Below are 22,926 nucleotides of genomic sequence, written 5' to 3' on the forward strand. Positions count from 1 at the left end.
CCAGCGGTGGCGCCGGCATCATCCGTCCACTGCTTTGCCACTTCAGAAGGCTAGTATCCAAATAGCTTCGTGGACAGTTGTATACACACGGCGGTCACATTAGGCCTCATAGACGCAATCTCCGGCAGCTCCCAGTCGCTCTGACACGCGCGAGAAGTGTCTACTAGCTGGTCGTGAATTTATGTGCTGATGTCGATATTCGATACGTATGCGAGGTCGGCGAGGACTGAGAGGTACCATTCAGCATCGGCGATGTTGTCGTAGGTGTTTTGAGAACATATCGTCATGATCCTGTGTGAGAGGACAAGACGGTAGACGGTAGACTGAGATGGTGCACCCGGAGACTATGATGTGTTGAAATATGGATTGTACTGCAGACGGAATGGCGGAGGACTCGGGCTCGACAAGATGCTACAATTGTCCAAACACCAACGACTGTAGAAGTCGCATGCTAGAGAATGAAATTCACGAAGAGCGGGTTAATCTCGTTCGAACCGTTGATGACGACAATTCCGAAACCGAAGCCAGACGAGTATGATAGCCTGACTAGTAATCATGGAAACGCAGGGGGAGAGGCACCAAGCACTAGTAGCAAGGACCGAGTTCCTCTTCTCAAGGACAATACCAGGGTCACAGTGAGAAAATTAATTGCTCGTCACTCCGAGCTCGTGGTTGTCGTGTTGTAGCACGCAGGAGTCTATACAGTTGCGGGCCAAATTGAAACACAGGAGAATAATTATATCGAGCCAGGGTCGTGGTGGGGATGGTGGGCGGATGAGGAGATGTGCTCTGTTCAACCGCATTGAGATTTGACTGAGATAAAATATAATATTACATAATATCTTGCACTCTACCACTTGCTACATTGATACCGATGGCTACCAATTCCAAAGTCTTTGATGACAGTAGTTCCATCGCTACCGCACCTCCTTCGTATGACACCGTAATCTCAGCAGATCCCATTCAATGCAGTCAATCATCCGTATTTTCCTTTGGTCGCATGAAGCAGAAACGTGCAGCTGTTCTATCCCGCATCCGATGATATTGTCTTAGCCCCTAATTTCAACCCTTCTTCTGTGACCCCAAATCTCAATGCCTGCGCTGCTGCTCTCCCAGCTGCCGAGCTTTCCAACATCCTGACACAACTCAACATTGAGGGCCACACAGCACTGTATTGGGCAATCGTGAATAATCGGCCACAAGCTCTTTGGGCGTTTAACAAGTTCATTTCCTGCTATTCCCTTGTTTGCACGTCCGACTTGCGCATTGCATGCATGATAACCAGTGACCATGCAATGTTTACGCAGCTAAACCTTGGACATCGTAAGTAGCACACAATAATGTCCACTGGAGAGACCACTTATTTGGATACTAGGAAGTGAACAAATGCGTTTGAGAGGCCTTTTAGGTTGCCCGCCCGATGAAATCCAGGTAAACACATGCGATGAACTCACCAACCAGTTCAATATTGTTTTTGGAATCAGGATGTTCCAAAAACGTCTGCGCACTGCTACTGAAAATAAGTGGCACTACGAATTTGTTGCAGGGGGTGTGTAGTCCACGTCTCCGTCGCTTTGTTCCTTGATTGATGTGATGACACCCCTTGCAGGACGCATATGGTGGCTGCGCTTTATCCTGCTACAGCCTAGTAATGGATTATGGAGCGCCGAGATTGGTCTTTGGGAGCACAGCCAGCCAGCGCGTCTTGACGCTGTACTTTTGATCGAGGCACACAGCCGGAAACCTGGCCGTGCAACCCCACCTGAAGCGCTGAAAATTCCATTAACATTGACAGGCACAAACTTTCTGGCCCTTGCACCTTGGAAGTAGGTTGAATTTGTTCTGACTCCATGAATTGCGGTGCACTGATTGTCTTATGATCCACAATGAACTCTATCCCTTGTGCTTCCGTTGGCCAATGGCTACTAAAGACCCACCGAGCACATTGACTATGTGCCTCCTCCCAAAATGACTTGGCGGATAACGAAAGAGCTGGGCGATTGGGTAATGCACGAGTAAGTCTGTTTATCAATCGAGGAGGCATTTCTTACATTTTTCCTTAATAACTCGAAACTGACTGACGTCGTGCTGTTATAGTACGACTGAATATGTAGACCATGACGGCACCCTACATGCGAAGCTGGAGATGACATTGTTATGAATCCAATAGTGACATTAGTCAATGTAATTGAAGTTCATTCCACTCAAAAAAAGTGCTACAGTTAAGTGCCACAAACGATTTGCATAAGTTCCGCGTGGTGGGCAACATAATATCTCGAACAACGTCGAGCACCCTCGTCGCTCGTTCTTTAGCCTCCAGGAACTAAGACGGACCAAGGTGAGGGTGTCGGGCTGAATGATGCAGTTGGGCTTGCTGGACGGCTGGATGAGCGCGGAGAGGTGCTGAAGGGTGTACATGGTCATGACTGGAGTACTATTGAGTGGCGCTGGATGGTGCGGTTGGGAGTGGTTCGAGAATCGAGATGTGTTTAGGAGAGCAAAATAAGATGTGATGGCGCGCATTTGAACAGTTGGAGTCCGGACCTAAGCTCATCGATGCATCAATCACGATTTCACACTCGACAATTGTCCGAGCACCAACGACTGTAGGAGTCGCATGCTGGAGAATGAAATCCGCGGTGAGCGCGTTAATCTCGTTCGAACCGTTGACGATGACAATCCCGAAACCGAAGCCAGGCGAGTATGATGGCCTGACTAGTGATCATGGAAACGTAGGGGGAGAGGCATCAAGAACTAGTAAGGACCGAGTTCCTCTTCTCAAGGACAATACCAGGGTCACAGTGAGAAAATTAATTGCTCGTCACTCCGAGCTCGTGGTTGTCGTGTTGTAGCACGCAGGAGTCCATACAGTTGCGGGCCAAATTGAAACACAGGAGAATAATTATATTGAGCCAGGGTCGTGGTGGGGATGGTGGGCGGATGAGGAGATGTGCTCTGTTCAACCGCACTGAGATTTGACTGAGATAAAATATAATATTACATAATATCTTGCACTCTACCACTTGCTACATTGATACCGATGGCTATTAATTCCAAAGTCTTTGATGACAGTAGTTCCATCGCTACCGCACCTCCTTCGTATGACACCGTAATCTCAGCAGATCCCATTTAATGTAGTCAATCATCCGTATTTTCCTTTGGTCGCATGAAGCAGAAACGTGCAGCTGTTCTATCCCGCATCCGTGATATTGTCTTAGCCCCTAATTTCAACCCTTCTTCTGTGACCCCAAATCTCAATGCCTGCGCTGCTGCTCTCCCAGCTGCTGAGCTCTCCAATATCCTGACACAACTCAACATTGAGGGCCATACAGCACTGTATTGGGCAATCGTGAATAATCGGCCACAAGCTCTTTGGGCGTTTAACAAGTTCATTTCCTGCTATTCCCCTGTTTGCACGTCCGACTTGTGCATTGCATGCATGATAACCAGTGACCATGCAATGTTTATGCAGCTAAACCTTGGACGTCGTAAGTAGCACACAATAATCTCCACTGGAGAGACCACTTATTTGGATACTAGGAAGTGAACAAATGCGTCTGAGAGGCCTTTTAGGTTGCCCGCCCGATGGGATTCAGGTACACACATGTGATGAATTCACCAACCAGTTCAATGTTGTTTTGGGGATCAGGATGTTCCAGAAACGTCTGCGCACTGCTACTGGAAATAAGTGGTACCACGAATTTGTTGCAGGGGGTGTGTGGTCCACATCTCTTACTTTATTCGTTCATTGATGCGATGGCACCCCTTGCAGGACGCATATGGTGGTTGCGCTTCAAGAAGCTAAATGAGTCGAGTAATGGAATATGGCACGTCGATATTGGTCTTTGTCAGCATAGTGAGCCAGCGCGTCTCAACGCTGTACTTTTGATCGAGGCACACAGCCGGAAACCTGGTTGTGCAACCCCACCTGAAGCGCTGAAAATTCCATTATCATTGACGGACACACAGTTTCTGGCCCTTGCACCTTGGAAGTAGGTTGAATTTGGTCTGATTTCATGAATTGCGGTGTACTGATTGTCTTATGATCCACGCTATCCCTTGTACTTCCGTTGGTCAATGGCTACTACTAAAGGTCCCCCGAGGGCATTGACTATGTGCTTCCTCCCAAAATGACTTGGAGCATATCGAAAGAGCTGGGCGATTGGGTAATGCACAAGTAAGTCTGTTTATAATCGAGGAGACACTTCTTACACTTCTCCTTAATGACTCGAACTGACCGACATTGTGCTGTTATAGTACGACTGAATATGTAGACCACGAGGGCACACTGCATGCGAAGCTGGAGGTGACATTGTTATGAATCCAATAGTGACAGCTAGTCGATGTAATTGAACTCAACAAAAAGTGTTACAGTTTATGTAAGTGCCACAAACGATTTGCATAAGTTCCGACGCTACGCGTGGTGAGCAACAGAATCTCCCGGACAACGTCAAGCAGGCTTGTCGCCCGTTATTGTTAGCCTCCAGGAACCAAGACGGACCAAGGTGAGGGTGTAGGGCTGGATGATGCAGTTGTGTTCGCTGGACGGCTGGATGAGCGCGGAGAGGTGCTGAAGGGTGTATATGGTCATGACTGGAGTACTATAGGGTGGCGCTGGATGGAACGGTTGGGAGTGGTTCGAGATGTGTTTAGGAGAGTAAAATAAAGATGTGATGGCGCGCATTTGAACAGTTGGAGTCCGGACCTCAGCTCATCGATGCATCGATCACGATTTAACACTCGATAATTGTGCTGTAGGAGTCGCATGCTGGAGAATGAAATTCGCGGTGAGCGCGTTAATCTCGTTCGAATCATTGACGATGACAATTCCGAAACCGAAACCAGGCGAGTATGATTGTCGTGTTGCAGGAGTCTATACAGTTGCGAGCCAACTTGAAACACAAGGGAATGATTGTATTGAGTCAGGGCCATGGCGGGGATGAATAACATAGTGGGCGGATGAGGAGATGTGGCATGTTGTTCAACCGCAGTGAGATATAATACTTTGCATAAAACATGGTCTGGAATTTCTTAGATCAGACGTTCAACTTCACTGAGGGTCTAGTCGACTTAGAGCAGGTTTGCTGTATTCAGGAAGTGTGAGAGCCTTTGCGGCACTTGCCGTGGCTTCAATTTGGGCTACTAGGGTTCGGCAATGCCGAATTTGACCTTGCTTGTCTGCACTCTTACTAAGCAGATACACGCAGTTGTGACATCATAATTATCAGCGTCTCCTTTACGTTGGCCATAACGACTTGGATGATAATCATTGACCTAAAACATGGATCGCGATATTGTCAGGCTTTTAAACATCTACGGAGACGTTGGAGCATTTATTTTCGGTGAGTCTGAATCAATGGTTTGTTGTTTGTTTGTTCAAGTTTTTTACAGTGTTCCGTCCTAATGTTGGCAAACCAGAGCTTCGGCTTATCACAGCTGCTGAATTGAACCGGACAAGACGTGAAGCCACTCAAGTAGAGCGACAGGGGGGGTTCTTTTGTGTTTCTAAACACATCAGAGACAAGCCCGTGTTATTTGCGAGTAAGATATCAGCATTTTCAGTTCTAATCACTTGATAATTTGAACAAGATACAGATAATGCTATTGCCAATGACAGGAGCTTAAATATATTTTATAGTGAAAGTGTTGCACTCGCTCAAGCTTTAGTCACCGAAGCAATTGCTCTACCGGATCACCCCTTTGAATCCAGAGGAGGTCAAGTATTCAGGTTTCTGATTCGAGCTGCTATGATGTAGTGCAATGTATCAGTGTTGCTGAAGGGAACAAGTGGTGATTTGTTTATTGATATTTATTATTGTTTATGATCATGTGATTGTATGTTTGAAACTCTGTTCATTTGTGTGCGAGAGATGTCAATGTTAACAAGCCATTCAAGTTCAGTAAGGCACAGTTACAAGTACATTTCAATGGAATACATATACTGACGTTCTTCGGATCTTTTCCTTCTCTTTTCCTTTCGTGGTTTTGCTCTCTTCAATATGCGATCTTTTAGCAGGAGGAACTTTCGGCGGTGGCGGAGTATGGTGAGTCGTGAACTTTACAGGACCTGCACAGGGATCTGATGTATAGATTTTCATTGCACTCTTGCCTCCTTGCAGTATCAAGATTTGTTCAATATTGGTGTGGAACGAGTCTTGCAGTGGAGTGTTTTTTGGCAGGTATGTGTGGTGCAGTGTAAAGTGTATTTCAGTGACAGCGTTGCAGAGCGCTTTGTTGACATTTGCAGGCTCAATGAACATGTCGTTTTTGTCGTAAACAGGGAGTGGCACAGCCTTGTAAAAGGGCTTAATGTTAGCTATGTCATTGCTGAACTTGTCGTCGACCGGCCAGTTGGCAGTTTCTTCATCCATTTTTAGCACCTCACCGGTGCTGTTAGATGTATCTGAAGGATTTTCTAGGTCCTCCAGGAAGACAGTGCAATGAGAAGCTGTGGGCGAATCCGGTACAGCGTGTTCCTTAATCAGGTAAGCTCATTTCAGTTTGAGTAATCAGTTTATGTGGCTTACTCTCTTCTCAAATATGTTTCTCGCGAAGCACATACTCTGAACATCCAGTAACATGTCCTTTTTGTTATGAGAGACCACTATGGTATTCTGGATGTTATTGAGTAGAGCGTGAGTTCGAGCAAAGTCTTCGTCGAATCCATTCTTGCTATGCGTCCGCCCCCCTACAAACTGATACTTGGCTTTTTCTATAGCCCTGAATTTAGGCTCCAGGTAGGAGCCTGTAGGTGTGCATTGCAATCGAAAGTCGACTACATGCATGACACATTCCTATAAAGGGTTCGTCGGTAGACTTATCGGTAAAGATATGTCCAGTTCCACCAGGACGCCACTCTGCCTGTTGCAGGATTTGGGGATGAACTGCATAGTTCGGGTTCTGTTTTAGCGCAGCATGGTGCGCTGCAAAGTCAAAGATAGTCATGGTTGATGGTAAGATGCGAAACATAGGAGAATTTGTGTCTGATGTCATTTGTTGTCACTTGGCATCTGTCATATACCATATATCCGGTTACAGATCCGATGATCTGGATCTCAGATCCGATCCAGATCCGATGAACATATCCGTCGTCCGGTCCACAGATCCGCTTTGATTCTTATTTCATTTCCTGTTCATATAACTCTAACTATCGTTCATCTCCTTTCGGTATTCCTGTACACCGGTATACCGGTTATCCTTTACTTCCGCTATGCTTACTGATCCGCTACACTTACGAATCCGCTTTTACTTGTACTTCATTCCCAGTTCATGATTCGTGATCCATCCAACTTACCAATACGCTCCACTTAGACTTTGCTTATACTTTCGTACATAGCCCCGCACCTTTGCTTATTGATCATTCCGTTAGCTATCCGTAGTATATAAACCTTTGTATATGCGCTGTAGTAGATCAGTTCGAATATCATCTTAGATTGCGCTCATTCCGTCTGGACTCTGAGTCCCTCCATTATCCATCCGGACTTGAGTACGCTACTCTTGTCAACTCCGAGACTTAGGATAGATTCCTATAGTCTACATATCCGCCTCTGTCTTCGGACAGTCCTCACCCGTTAGTTTCTAATCCGGATCCGATCCGGATTGGCCGTTACTCTATACACGCAATACCTTAGCTCTCTGAAATAAGGGGCAAGACTCGGGAAAGGGGCACAGCGCACGAGCTGAGGCCGAAGCCCTTCGGATCCGATACTACTTGAGTACGGTCTTAACAGTATATTCGAACTCATACCTTTCCGAGTTACTTAACATCTATCATGCCTCCTACCAAGACACAAACAACTCTGCACGCGGTCGGACTAACCTCCCTCCGTCGTGATCCGACACCTATAGTCAACACCTTCACCAGTTTCTCTCAGCGCCGTGTTAGTGCCCACGGAACCGCTCAAACCATATCCGAACTCCTTAATCGTCGACACCCGGAAACCCCAACACGCACTCCTGCCGTAGGACCTCCGGACGATGATGATCCCGATGATGGTGATGATGATTTCCCTGGTAATCCACCTGATGATAACGGTGGTGATCCGGATGATGATCCGGATGTTGAGGATGATGAAAATGATGGTCTAAACCCACAAGACCGCGTTATGCTTCGACTCTCAGAAGCCATCGATAACCTTGCTCGCAATAATCGTCGCGCGCCCGCATCCGAAGATTCTAGAGTCAAGGTCCGAGAACCGGATACCTTCGACGGATCCGAACCACGGAAGCTCCGTGCGTTCTTTGTCCAGTGTGAGCTTAACTTCCAGAGCAAGCCTAAGGCTTTCCGTACCGGAAGGGCTAAAGTCAACTTCGCCCAATCCTACCTTAAGGGTATGGCCCTTGAATGGTTTGAACCGGATCTCCTGTCCGATGATTCGGACGACCATCCGGATTGGATGGATGACTATTCCGTGTTCATGCTTGAACTCCAAGCCAACTTCGGGCCTCATGACCCATCCGGTGATGCAGAAATGCAGCTCGAACAGCTCCACATGCACGATGGACAGCGCATCAACAAGTACGTTGTGGAATTCCAGCGTCTTGCTTCACAGGTTCGTGGCTGGGGCGACGGAGCCTTACGACGCCAATTCTACAACGGACTCCCGGCCCGTATCAAGGATGAAATCAGTCGCATGGGTAAACCCCCTACTCTTTCCGAATACAAAGTCCTCGCTCAGACTATCGACGCCCGATACTGGGAACGGAAGGGAGAGATCTCTCGAGAAGCTAAACCCACTTCATCCACTACCCCTAAGCAATCCGCTTCTGACCGGACGAACTCCAATACGTCCGGATCCGGAAATCACAAATCCGGAAACTCCAATGATCAGAAGTCTACAAAGCCATCCGCGTCCTCGAACTCGTCCGCTCCTAAGGTTCCAGATCTTACTTCCAAGCTGGGTAAGGACGGAAAGTTAACGTCCGAAGAGCGGCAGAGAAGGATGGACAAGAAACTCTGCTTATTCTGTGGTGGACCCGGTCATACTGCTCGGGAATGCACCAAGTCTACTTCGCGTGCTGCCAAAGGCCGCGCTGCAGTAGTCGCTCCGGAAGTCAAACCGGATGTCTCTACTGAGACAAAAAAATAGTCCGCGACTCTCCTAGCTCTGTGCAGGAAGAGGGTCGCGTTGACTCTGCCTGCACAAAGGAGTTAAGACTCAACGCTGTCGCGCTCTCGGATCCGACTTCCCTCTGTCCATATGTTTCACTTCCGTTACTTCCATCCGTATCCGAATTTCCAGCTCTTGTAGATTGTGGTTCTTCTCATTGTTTCATAGATACTGCGTTCATCCGAAAACACAAAATCCCTACATATCCGATACCTACGATTCCGCTCCGCTTGTTTGATGGTACTTGTAATAATACTATTTCCGAAGCTATAGATTTGTCCGTCCGCTTTCCGTCCGGTGTAGTCACCTCTGATACGTTCTACGTTACCCCTTTGGATTCATCTTGTTTTATCGTTCTTGGATATAGCTGGCTCACCCGACACAATCCGTTGATTGACTGGGTTTTGGGCAGCATCGAATTCCGGACGACATCTCATGGAATGCCATCGACCCCTCCGACGTCACTTCCGTCCTCGGATATCCCTCCTCCGACGGAAACCATACCTCCTCCGACTACATCCGTACCCTCCGCTGATAACACTGTTCCTAATATATCCCTGATCAATGCAGTTGCCTTTTGCCGGGCCTGCAAGTTAGAAGGATCGGTCCAGTTCAGTATATACCTTCGACCATCAGGTGTCGATCTCCGATCCGCTTCTCTATCGTCCGATCCTCCGGATCTATCCCAAATTCCTTCGGACTATCACGAGTTTGCGGATGTCTTCGACAAGGGAAAGGCTGGTCAGCTTCCTCCACATCGTCCTTATGATCTGAACATAGATCTGGAAGAAGGAACTAGTCCTCCCCTCGGAACTATCTATTCTCTATCCCCGGTCGAGCTTGCAGCCCTCCGGAAGTTTCTTGATGAAAATATTGCCTCTGGACTCCTCCGCTCCTCATCCTCTCCTCACGGAGCTCCGGTCCTATTTGTCAAGAAAAAGGACGGATCCCTCCGCCTTTGTGTGGATTTCCGTGGACTCAACCAGATCACTAAGAAAGACCGATATCCATTACCCCTCATTGCCGACCTATTAGACTCTCCGAGCCGTGCTAAAGTTTATACCAAAATCGACCTCCGATCCGCTTATCATCTCGTCCGGATAGCGGAAGGGGACGAATGGAAGACTGCCTTCCGAACGCGCTATGGCTCCTATGAATGGTTGGTGATGCCGGAAGGTCTCACTAACGCTCCAGCAGCATTCCAGCGCTTTGTCAATAGCGTGTTTGCTGATATGCTGGATGTATGCGTTATCGTATATCTGGACGACATCCTCATCTATTCCCATGACCTTGCGTCCCACAAGCAACACGTCCGAGAAGTACTTCCGTCGACTCCGTAAACATCGTCTCTATGCCAAACCCAAAAAATGCGAATTCCATTCCACCTCCGTTGAATATCTCGGATATCTCCTATCTCCGGACGGCTTAACTATGTCGTCCGATAAGATCCAAGCTATTACTGACTGGCCGGAACCTCGGAAAGTCAAGGATATCCAATCCTTCCTTGGATTCGCAAATTTCTATAGACGGTTTATATTCAACTACTCGGATATCGTGGTTCCGTTAACACGGCTTACACGCAAGGATGCTCCGTGGAACTTTTCCGATGAATGTCGGAAATCCTTCGAAGAACTCAAGAAAGCCTTCACTACGGCTCCGGTGCTTACGCACTGGATGCCGGATGTTCCTATAGTTGTGGAAACCGATGCCTCTGACTACGCTATAGCTGGAATACTATCCATAGTATGTCCGGACTCAGAGCTTCGTCCGGTAGCGTTCTACTCTCGAACGCTAACCGCTCCGGAACTTAACTATGACACCCACGATAAGGAACTTCTAGCTATATACGAAGCTTTCCGGACCTGGCGACATTATCTAGAAGGCTCGGCCGAGCCTGTAGATGTTGTCACGGACCACAAGAACCTTGAGTACTTCGCCACTACCAAACTCCTCTCTCGCCGTCAGGCCCGCTGGTCGGAATTCCTCCATCAGTTCAATCTTGTCATCCGCTTCCGTCCCGGAAAACTCGGAGTTAAACCGGATTCCCTTACTAGACGCTGGGACGTCTATCCCAAAGAGGGGGATAAGGACTACGCTCGAGTTAACCCTCATAACTTCCGTCCGGTATTCACGTCCGAACAGTTAGCTTCGTCCCTACGAGCCTCAACCTTAGCAACTCCGGTTCTTAGAGCAGCTGTTCTAATGGATATTGATGACCTTCGGAAAGACATCCTGACCGCACTTCCTAATGACCCTATTGCAACCAACCATCTTCCGGTACCTTCAGATCCGAGATGGACAGTGGACGATAGGGGTTTCCTCCGTTGCGACAACCGTATATATGTCCCAGAATCCGATAACCTTCGACTTCGCGTCCTCCGTAATACTCATGATCACCCCTTATCCGGACATTTTGGTCAAAACCGAACCCTAGACCTCATCCGACGCGAGTATACATGGCCGGGTATACGCACCTATGTTAAGGACTACGTCCGGTCCTGCACTACCTGCGCCCGAGCCAAGGTTCCGAGACATAAACCCTACGGATTGCTCAAGCAACTACCCATACCGGAAAAGCCTTGGAATTCCATATCCATGGATTTCATAGAGCAACTTCCGGACTCATCAGGCTTTACAGCCATCCTCGTTATCATAGATCGTTTATCCAAACAAGCAATATTTGTTCCGACTCACGATACCATTACCTCTCCGGATCTCGCTCGTCTATTCCTACTTCATGTGTTTTCCAAGCACGGAGTTCCGTCCCATGTCACCTCGGATCGCGGTACAGAGTTTGTATCCCACTTCTTCCGATCCTTAGGAAAAGCATTGGATATGGTCCTCCACTTCACATCCGGATATCATCCGGAAGGGGATGGACAAACCGAGCGTGCCAACCAAACCCTGGAACAATACCTTCGGATATATTGCAATTATCAACAGGACAACTGGTCGGAACTACTTCCCTTAGCAGAATTTGCCTACAATAACGCTCCAAGTGCTACTACCGGAGTATCGCCTTTCTTTGCTAATAAGGGTTATCATCCGAACATATCCGTCCATCCGGAACGCGATCTATCCTCCATCCGCGCTCGCGACTATGCTATAGACCTCGACGACCTTCACCAATTCCTTAGAGAAGAAATGGCTCACGCCCAAGAAAGATATCAAGGACCCGCGGACGCTAAACGGAAACCTGCTCCGGATATCAATATCGGAGACCAAGTCTTTGTCAAGGCTAAGTACTTCCGGTCCACTCGTCCGTCTAAGAAACTCTCGGAAAAGAATCTAGGTCCGTTTGAAGTCATATCCCGTCCGGGTACCCATTCCTTTACCATCCGACTTCCCGAATCCATGAAATCCGTCCACCCCGTCTTCCATGTCTCGCAGCTAGAACCATCCGTTCCGAACACAATTCCCAATCGGATCCAGCCTCCTCCACCTCCGGTCGAAGTCGACGGAGAACCAGAATATGAGATATCCGAAATCTTAGACTCTAAGCTGGACCGTCGTAGAAGACAATGCCAACTCTTATACCTCGTCCGATGGTCCGGATACGAAGGAACAGACGAAGAGACTTCATGGCTACTAGCCACGGAACTCGGAAACGCGTCCGATCTAGTCTCGGATTTCCACACTGCATATCCAGACAAACCCGGTCCTATTGCTATACAATGAATATACAAAGCGGATATACAAGTACATTAGTAGCAGAGAAGGCAGATCCGAAAATCCTCAGCCATCCATCTCCATGTCCCCACCCGATCCGGATCCGGATCCGGATTCTTCAACGTCCTTGTCAGTGGCCTCAGAACGAGCCGCCTCTGTAATCCGGATTCCATTCCGGATCCCCTCAAGAAGGATGGTCTGGAACTCCCTCTGCTGCTCCAAAAACGCCTCCAAGTTAGTATTCATCCGCTCTATAGCAGTCCTACTCCCTTCCGCCGCTCCGATGCTCTGCTGGAGCAATCCGTTGGTCCGAGCCAGTTCCGCTACAATGCTATTAGCGGCCGCGACCCAGGCCTGATCATCATACTCCACTTCCACCTCATCCGCTACTACCGTCTTCATATCCGGATCCGGAGTCGGACTCTGCTGGCGCTTCTTACCCTTGCCTCTCGGAGATGGGTTCTCAGCAGCGCGCTGCCTCTTCTTAGACTTGGAATCCATAACGGTTCCAGGTCGTCCGGGACAAGGAGCCTTGTCCTTCCGGCACGCGTTACAAGCCTTGATCTATCCGAATGTTAAGAGTCACGGATCCGAAGATTCAAGGATGACTTACCAAGGAATTGCTATCCGCATCGGACCACAGACAGGCCCGACCCTTCTTAGCGCAGCGGGTACAAGCCCCATCCTTATCCGCTGAGATGGCGCGAGACTACGGATCCGATAAGGGACGGATCCGATAGAACAAGTCATAACTCACCATTTCCGCTACTATAGCCCTGTGCCTAGCCTCCTCCGCTTCCCTTCGGGCCTCAGCCCGTTCAATCTTCTTAATCCCTGCCAAGCGCTTCCGTTCCGCCTCTTCCGCTTGTTGCTTCAGCTTTTCAGCCTCTTCCTCCTTCTGAACCTCGGCCTCAGCAGCAGCCAGCGCGGCCTGGATATCCGCCAGAGTCTGCTTAGCGGTCTTCTTAGAGCCGGATCCGTTATCAGTCATGGTTGAGATAAGCTAGTGGTAGTGAAAAAGTAGGGAAAGGAAGGAACACCCTGCGACGCTTTGGCATCCGTATATCTGTCAGAATCCGAACTCAGCAACTTCTCCCATCAGCTTCTCCATTGTCTCGCACTCATACCATCCGTTCCGGATCGCTGATTCTTGTGCCTCTAGGGATCGGCCCTAAGGGGGGGATACTGTCATATACCATATATCCGGTTACAGATCCGATGATCTGGATCTCAGATCCGATCCAGATCCGATGAACATATCCGTCGTCCGGTCCACAGATCCGCTTTGATTCTTATTTCATTTCCTGTTCATATAACTCTAACTATCGTTCATCTCCTTTCGGTATTCCTGTACACCGGTATACCGGTTATCCTTTACTTCCGCTATGCTTACTGATCCGCTACACTTACGAATCCGCTTTTACTTGTACTTCATTCCCAGTTCATGATTCGTGATCCATCCAACTTACCAATACGCTCCACTTAGACTTTGCTTATACTTTCGTACATAGCCCCGCACCTTTGCTTATTGATCATTCCGTTAGCTATCCGTAGTATATAAACCTTTGTATATGCGCTGTAGTAGATCAGTTCGAATATCATCTTAGATTGCGCTCATTCCGTCTGGACTCTGAGTCCCTCCATTATCCATCCGGACTTGAGTACGCTACTCTTGTCAACTCCGAGACTTAGGATAGATTCCTATAGTCTACATATCCGCCTCTGTCTTCGGACAGTCCTCACCCGTTAGTTTCTAATCCGGATCCGATCCGGATTGGCCGTTACTCTATACACGCAATACCTTAGCTCTCTGAAATAAGGGGCAAGACTCGGGAAAGGGGCACAGCGCACGAGCTGAGGCCGAAGCCCTTCGGATCCGATACTACTTGAGTACGGTCTTAACAGCATCATAGTTCTATCATATATGGCATTGCGTTATTCTGGTGAGGTACCTTCCACTTATCGTCGCTCAAATCTGCTAGCGTCTTATATATTTTGTTAGGCTATGAGTTGTTCAACTTGTGAGTGATTGCCAGGTACTTTCTTGGCAGGTAATTACTTTATATTATTGGTTTATGTAGCATGTTGATATTTCACAGTAATGTTTCAAGGGCGTGGATCACTCCATATCCATGCTTCGCATAACTGTACTTGCATGACGTCACTAATGGCTTATGCCATTGATATCTCTCATGTCATCAAACAGTTTTGTGGTCATATTGATCTCAGAGGTGTGTCAAATATTTGTTCAGTTGTGGTTTATTATTTATAAATGGTGACAGTGCTTGTGGGATTTTTAGCTGATTGGTTCGGGATCGAGCTGATGTATGTTCAGGATGATGTTGTTGTTTGCGACATTTTAGGTGTTGATAGTGGAGGTCGTTGCTCGGGTTATTAAATTCTGATACTGTTATTGTATTTTTCAGTGCAATTCATACAAAGTCTGACACTGCTATACTGCTTTGTACATGCTGTCCTCCATTCCTGCTTCACCTTCGCAATCAATTCACTCCTCCTCATCGGCGATGCCCCCACTGCCAACAATCCCTTCTCATAAAGAGTTGACTAGCCCAGTTCGACGCTACCATATTTTCCTTTCAAGTATTGTTCTTCAGTCTGTTTGGCTAAGTCATTGAGCCTCTCATTTTCCACTCTTAATTCTTGCGACGGATGGCGCGTGAAGAGACTGTTTTCAAAGTCATGTAGCAAATGTATGGAATGTTTTCCTTTGCTCCGAGATAATGCGACATACACGTTAGTAGGACTCAGCGCAAAAGACGTTGTTTTGCCAGTATCAACAATCACGTAGTCAATAGTTTGACCTTGTGATTTGATGTCCATAAATGTGTAGCCAGGGGTAAGTGGTAGTTGCCGGTGTGTTACTGTATATCGTGGTTTAGCTGAGTTGATTGAAAACTGATGTACAGAAGGTTCGAGGGGAATTTCATGTTCTTGAAGTCCAGGAAGATGTAGCATTGCAGCGAAATTGAGACGAATAATTACGATGGAGGGCAGATACTGTAAATACACTTTGCCGCTTGTCACAGCGTGATTTGTAAGCTGTTCTCGAGGGTCCAGTAGAATGTTGACTACAGTCCCTCGAGTCCCATTGGCAATGTTGGACTGTGGCGCTACGTTTTCTGTTATCATTACCTTCATTCCTATGCAGAGTTGGACTTCTACTGGCAAGTGTTGGGTCTGGTTGAGCGACAATTTAGTAGTCGCAAGTCGCTGTTTCATAGAAAGTGGCATGTCCTTTGCGGAATCTTCTGCAGGAGTGATGTATAGTAAATTTCTGCTGTACTTGCAATGCTTGACGACAGAAAGCGTATTCCATCGGGTTCGAACACTGTTTCGAGGCATGATCAATACTGTGTTGTTCCATGGTGGCAAGTTAAAGTCTAGAACTTTGCAAGTTTTATCGGTAATGACGAGACTGCGTATGTCTTGCAAGTCCTGTGCAGTACATTCTCCTTCACGCACTCGGAGCAGTATATGGCTCCATTCCTGATCTGTGATGCAGACTTGTTGTCGAAGCTTAATTACGGTTTGAAATTGCTCAAATAAGTGGTGTCCCAGCTCGCATTTCTGATTGGGAGGATGGCTTGCAAACAGTGCCTTTTTGATGTTCCCAATTGGTGCAAACTGATGAAAGTCTGCGAAGATGATGATATTAAGATTTCCGAAGGGAATTGCCGGGTCAATGTCATCCCTTGATCTCACAATGCCAAGGACCTGCAGTGTAAGATTGTGAAATGTTTAATAAACTATAGCTTAAAGACATGGCTTACCTGAGATAACAATGTGAGTTGTTTGGTAGTTAACATGCTTCCTTCATCGATGGCGAGCAGAAACTTATGGTCCATATTATGGTGCCGTCTCAGCGCCATGTCAGGTCGAGGATGAGTGACCCATTTATCGGTATGAGGCATCTGTCGTGGCGGAAGACCAGCCCAGGAATGCAGAGTCGAGCCTTTACAATGCACGCTGCTACTCCAGACATCGCAGTGAGTGCCAGTTTTGATTCACAGCCATGAGCAGTGAATAACTGCATGATAGTATCCAGCAACATAGTTTTGCCTGTTCCTCCTTTGCCGGTAATTAACATGAGTAATTGTTCGTGGTGTTGTCCTGCGAGATATGCGTGTAGAGCATTGCGCATGATAGTATAGGCGATGAGTTGTTCACGATTTAGACTTGAAGCGTTATGTTGCGCAGTTTGCTATAGCATTTGAAAGAGTAGTGTCGACTTCAAGCTCCACAGTTCTGGGACGGTTGTTGTTAGAAGATAAAGGCAGCAAAGTAGTTGTAACGGCGCCAACGTTGTGCTTGTCTTCTTCGACCGGTTTCAAATTAGCTCCGTGACCATGCTTTATTATCTCCTGCCATTGCATGCACATCTCCATTTCTTTTGCAGTGACAATGCGCCTTGGTGGACATGACACAATTTGGACAGCATCATCACCAAAAATTGCGAAATCCTCCGCAATATTGACTGCAACGTCGGCATATAACATTTCTCGAGTAGAGTGACAATCTTGCAGTGCGTTTTCGATATCAGATTCAGTGATGATTCTGGCTGAGCTTTTGTCATCTGAATCTTCTTCTCCTAGCGCATCATCAATCCCTTCTTCGGCATCATCTTCATCAGTCTGAGTAGTTTCAGCAGCAGCTATTCCCCATGCAGAATCAAATGCCCGATTGACTTGTCTCTCCCGCACCTGGTCAGAGCACTCATAAAAGTACTGAACGTTTTCGATTATGTTCAGTACATCTACAGACGCTGCTCTGGTAAACACATTGAACGCGTCTTCGAATGTGAGGTGAGCTGGTTTGAGATCTGGTAATGATCTCCATGGTTGCAATAACGCTAGCATAGCTGTGCAATACAAGGGATAGATTTGACTATCATTCCTGCGAGGAAGCCAAGGTCCGGGAAAGTAAGGCATTGTCTCATGTTTTCCATTGCGCAACACTCGACAATATTGGTTTCGTGCCGACGATGTTCTGTACAGGATACGAATATGAGCTTTCCAACAAAGAGAAACTGTTTGGGTCATTATTGGTCACAGGAGCATCATATGTATTAAGGAAGAAGTTGAGGTAACTGAAATGTTCAAGAGTGTCACCTCATTCAATATATTCATGGATTTGATCACAGAGTTGTAATGACTGTGTTTCTTCCTCAAAATGCAGTACAGCGTATTCTGCCTAGAGACTTAAATCAGATAGCGCTTAAACCATACGGAGAAAATTAACATACATCAAAAGCTTGTGCGGAGTCAGGCCAATCATGCAACTCTCCTGTGCTGGACAGTTTGGCTACATGACTGTAACTGATTCAGTATCATAATCGATTTCAAAACCATATCAATTCCATACCTTTGAGAGACGAGCTGTGGCCATGTTTTTTTGAGCAGATTAATGACGGAGGAGAAGTAAATGGTTTCGAAGTGATGTAAGATATACTGATCTTCCCATTTCATGAGATAAGTGACAACTTCTGGCGCGCTAAATTCCTGCTCTCGACTGAGCAAATTAGCACAGCGCTGGATCAAGTGTTTGTTTAGTTCTTGAACATCTGAATGGCATCTATCCCGAGCTTGTTGAAATGCAAAAGACTTTGCAAGCAATGCAGATGCATTAGATGAGTGTTGCTGGTTCTTTGCAGTGTACATTGAAATGTAGAATCCGATATCTTGGTTTCCTCGCCATTTGTGATCAACCTGATGTCGTGATTCGCTCGAGTGGCAAGTAAAATAGTAGGATTCCAGTTGTTCATCATCGTGAATGTCCTTTTTGGACCCCATCTGCCTTTGGAGTCTATCCACGCAGTATCTTGCAATTGCAAAGGTGCACGTCGTTTGCAAATCACACGGCCCCGAACAACTTGAGACAGCTAGAGGAGCAGGTATGAATTTGCACTGTGCAAACTAAACTTCGAACAGCTTGATGTTTGTCCATTGTGAAAGTAGGTGACCTAGGATCTGGAGGGTGGGAATAAGAAACCAATGTTTTGTGTGGAAGGGTTTTCATTGTATCTGCTGTGACATCTTCATGATAACCGCAAATATTATGAGCAACAAATGAAGCGATTCTGGACCAAAACACTTCTGTTTGGAGTAGTTTCTTCATTTCAGTAGCTGTGGGCGCATGCGATATCCAGAGGACAACGTGTAAGTGCAGAGTACCGCGTCCTTGAACCTCAATGGTCCCTATGTAGCTTTCAACAGTACCGAAGATGCCAGGTTGTTGAATAATTCCAGTTTTGTTATGACTCACTCGTATACCGAACAGCTCTTCTAAGATTGCTGTTATAATGAAGCAAAAAAATTTTGGCAGCAGCATAAGGATCATCTGCCAATTCTGATAGATCGTGTGTGTGAATCAGGACCTGCAAGGCGCTGGAAATGGTCGAGATCGATTTCTGCTCTGGTAAAAACTTGAGCTATTGGGTCATGCGTATCGGTTGGGTTAATAGTAATCCATAGCGAAGGTGGATTCTTCATTACAGACATTCCCCAGATCAACGAGCGTATTTTGGTCCGCGATTTATCTGTACCCATGACTTTGGATCGTACAGCAGTTAGATGCTTTTTCAGACTTCATATAGTAGTATTTGAACATAGTTGTTGTTGTCGTTCTTCTTCGCTGGCTGTTTTGTAGATCCGCAACAGTAAGAGAACGAGACAGATGTTTGTTTTTATGAAAGTCGTCTTTTTTTAACCTTGTAAGATCCGGTTTAAGTAAAGGTGAACGACTCAATTGAAAAAGATGGCTACCTGTAGTACAGCTTGTCTACAAACTTGGCGTTTCTGTATGACACTGAAGACTTGGAACATGAAATGCAAGTCTTTGCGATAGCGACGATCTGCATAGCACATTGCCCATTGAGCGTGAGCTTCATATGTTACTGGACGTGGTCGTTGAATTTCAAAGCCTCCCGCAGCGTAAGGAAATAAGCATGGAAAGGCTCCAAGTAAGTGATTTGGATTGGCGGAATCACCGATACTCAGTGTCTGATCAGCGTTTCGGTGAGGATATTCATTGACAAAGGTGGAGCCGCGCTGTATGCGATACTGCTCAGAAATATTGCACAATGTGTGTGCTAACAGCTGCTCGTCGTCCACATCCGATACATTACTATCAAGTAACACATGAGATTGAACTGGGAAAAACATCGGACATCACTGTATTAATCAGTATTTCGCTTAGCAACTGATAGCTTACCTGTGTCGTTAACAATGCTGTCTTCTACAGTGTCTTTACCTGTCAGAAAAGCTTTATTCTGTTCTGAACATCGTTGTTAATCAAATAAAGATGTATTTTGACTAAATACATACCACAGAATAGTCTTGAGAATCGTCTTCTGGTACATAGTCTTCCCGCTCGCTATCTACAACCATAATATCTTCGAGATGTTGAACAGAAGCTGTAATGACGTCCGGAATACCATTTTCTGGGAACAGCGCAATGTTATCTTCTGATATCATAATATCGTTGTACAACAGATTTTCACGTTTTAGAAAGAGCAGTGCATTGTGCAAATGACGCCGGCTCATAGCAAGAAAAAGCTGGTAAGCAACGTTCGGGAAAGTTATTAGGCCCCACAATAGAAACACCAATAGTGGTTGCTAGAATGGACAGTTTAGGAGGAAGTAAATTGCCTTCCACCATAGTTGAAATAGCAGATGTGTTAAGTTGATAGGTTGATACATTACCACGTAAACCACTGTTTAAACCAGCGGCATCCCAGTGAACAGCCGCCGCGTTTTTTTGGGAATAATTTGACAATATATGCAGCTGGATATGATAATGCCACCAAGATACGTTCGGGAAGAGTAAGCATTGTGAGTTCGTCCGGAATTTCGCCGACCCAAAGATTATTAGCAAGTGATAAGGCAGGAGTTTTGTTTGATTTGATATCGTCGAAGCACTTCTCGCAGAAAAAACCAAGTTGTTCATCATCTTTAGTCGTAATAGCTGGATTATACAGTAACATCCCTTGTACGAGTTGTTGACTGTGATGATGCAGATGCGGTTTTAGGACGTCTTTGTGCGGGATAGAGAGCAAGATGAGTTCTGTCGTCTCGCATGCTAGAAATTCACCTGCACAGACAACGCATATGGTAGCACAACAAGCAGCATTTCCAGTACAATCGATGAAATTGGTTAAGCACCTGTTTTGCACTGAGTCTCCCACCTCCTCCAGGAATGATGTTTTAACAGAGATGTCTCGGGCCTGTTGCAAACAAACTTTCTTCAACTGTCTTTCTTCATCATCTCGTAGTCGAGCGGCTTTTGTGTCTGCCGCTAACAGCACTGCATTTTGAAAGACTGCAGAATGTTGCACAGACGCTAACAAACTATTTCAATTACATTTGTCAGCTATGGGGAGTTTGAATTCATGAAGAGTGGTAAGTATTTCCTTGACAGTGAGCTGCTTGAGTGCAATTTCAAGTGATGTAGGCGATGCAAGGCAAAGATTTTTGATATGCGCAGCTTTGTCTTGCGCCGCAGATATGATGCAAGAATGAGTATCTGTAGAGTTTTGCACAGAAACCTCTAAGTCACTGTGTTTTTTGCTTTTCAGCACGATTCAGATTCTCAGCACCTACTGCGTCGATAATCTCTGGCATTGTTAATGTTTTTAGTGAGGCATTGAGTTGCTGAGACATGTTTATTGATAGCGTCGCAATGTACAAGTACAATACCAATGCTGAGCGCTCATTGTTTATTGATGTTTATGTACGATACATCTATAAACGGATGCTGTACAAACTTTAAAGGATTCCGTGGTGCAGTGCACTAGTCAACGATTAAGTCTATCAAAGCCGATGCCACTCTTAATCACTCACCTGCTGATAATCATATTGACAATTACATATCATCTTTGTTCATGTCCACGATCGGCTTGTTTGCTAATAAACTCTGTTTCACCACTAATACACTTCCTTTGATAGATGTTGACGCTCCTGACATACGAGCCATATGTTCCAATAGCTGATTGGTCACAGTATGATTCTGTGGATTGTCGAAAAAATACTGTGTACAGCCCATCGATCGCCATCTTGTAGTTAGGTATATTTGCAAAGGTACAGCGCATATATCGCCTTGTGCAGGTCTGCGCATTTGTGTCTCGTTGTTGGACCCAGTAGTTGACATATAAGTCATCCAGCATCGGTTTCTTCTTCACTCCATCATTAACAGGAACAGGTACCAAAAAAGGTCTGTAGCAGCCAGCACCGTAAAATGCTGCCTGGACAAGGACAGTGAATTTCTATGCTATACCGTTAGATTCTGAATATGTAAATGTCGGTTCTGCGCTTACTGGCTTGCGACATCAAATTTCTTTTGGTATATACTTTACATCTGTTCCTGAAAATGCGCCACATAGACATTTTAGCGTGTTTTAAATGATATGGTTATGATACATACAATTGACCGCTCCTTCGCCGTTCAAGTTACTTGCCATGATCTCGAAATTGGAACGACATGCATTGTTAGCACAAAACATGTTTAAAACACCATTCAATGTCGATGTTGTGGAAAGTGCGAGTCACTGAGTCAGTGATGTCCCAATCAACTGAGTGACGAAGACATTTGTCGCTTATATGATGCCAGATAGTAGGACATCGGTTTACCGCAAGCGCTCTGAATAAAATCAGTATCTTTTTCGACTCTCAGCTCATCATGAAATTCTCCCACGCAGCCCAACTTGTTATGCCATGGTATGAGGTTGCCAGTATGGCTAAGTATTGAAATGCTTTGGTGCATCCATTGCGGATAAAAGTACGCGATGCCTCCAGTTGTCATGTATACAGTGGCTCAAAAAAACCGTCCATATGTTTTGGGCATTTTTCACTATCTATAATATTGTGTGAGAACAAACAAATGCCTCAAAAACATGCTTATACCACATTGTAGTATGGCTTCAGGGCTTTCATTTGAGCCCTACACCGTGGGAATCGGTGGAGATATGGTGGAGATACAAGGCTCACAAAATGGTGACTCATGCGGACAGTTTTTTGACTCAAGTATTTTACAGTAATAACCAGGTATTCTAGTATTTTGTATGACCTCCCTTGGCTTTAATTACTGCCTCTATCCTTCTAGGCATACTCTCAATTAATTTCTGGCAATCCTC

General features: G+C 46.2%; 4 protein-coding genes across 4 annotated transcripts; 2 read left to right on the forward strand and 2 right to left on the reverse strand.

Annotated features, from left to right (window-relative positions):
- Positions 1-1,040: 1,040 nt before the first annotated feature.
- On the forward strand, positions 1,041-1,830 carry DFJ58DRAFT_658560 (uncharacterized protein; the record flags this gene model as incomplete). Its single annotated transcript, XM_041382035.1, has 3 exons — positions 1,041-1,327; positions 1,356-1,549; positions 1,610-1,830. Coding segments are annotated over 3 exons (702 nt in total), but the record flags the coding sequence as incomplete, so codon positions are not given.
- A 1,210-nt stretch (positions 1,831-3,040) lies between these two features.
- DFJ58DRAFT_744823 (uncharacterized protein) lies at positions 3,041-4,343 on the forward strand (the record flags this gene model as incomplete). Its single annotated transcript, XM_041387347.1, has 6 exons — positions 3,041-3,099; positions 3,139-3,488; positions 3,541-3,714; positions 3,773-3,992; positions 4,094-4,177; positions 4,258-4,343. 6 exons carry the CDS (start codon positions 3,041-3,043, stop codon positions 4,319-4,321), a joined length of 951 nt encoding a protein of 316 aa, XP_041245216.1. The 3' UTR covers positions 4,322-4,343.
- Positions 4,344-5,924: 1,581 nt separating this feature from the next.
- On the reverse strand, positions 5,925-6,945 carry DFJ58DRAFT_726566 (uncharacterized protein; the record flags this gene model as incomplete). Its single annotated transcript, XM_041385385.1, has 3 exons — positions 5,925-6,476; positions 6,528-6,745; positions 6,789-6,945. 3 exons carry the CDS (start codon positions 6,943-6,945, stop codon positions 5,925-5,927), a joined length of 927 nt encoding a protein of 308 aa, XP_041245217.1.
- Positions 6,946-16,984: 10,039 nt separating this feature from the next.
- On the reverse strand, positions 16,985-21,457 carry DFJ58DRAFT_840361 (uncharacterized protein; the record flags this gene model as incomplete). The annotated part of the gene is made up of 14 exons (XM_041392608.1): positions 16,985-17,658; positions 17,939-17,990; positions 18,043-18,109; positions 18,162-18,360; positions 18,456-18,678; positions 19,062-19,090; positions 19,174-19,372; positions 19,586-19,947; positions 20,010-20,067; positions 20,123-20,262; positions 20,610-20,800; positions 20,960-21,116; positions 21,159-21,342; positions 21,398-21,457. 14 exons carry the CDS (start codon positions 21,455-21,457, stop codon positions 16,985-16,987), a joined length of 2,595 nt encoding a protein of 864 aa, XP_041245218.1.
- Between the last annotated feature and the right edge of the window lie 1,469 nt (positions 21,458-22,926).

This window comes from Suillus subalutaceus, assembly GCF_016647625.1.
Source record: "Suillus subalutaceus strain FC151 chromosome Unknown DFJ58scaffold_37, whole genome shotgun sequence".
Lineage (NCBI taxonomy): Eukaryota > Fungi > Basidiomycota > Agaricomycetes > Boletales > Suillaceae > Suillus > Suillus subalutaceus.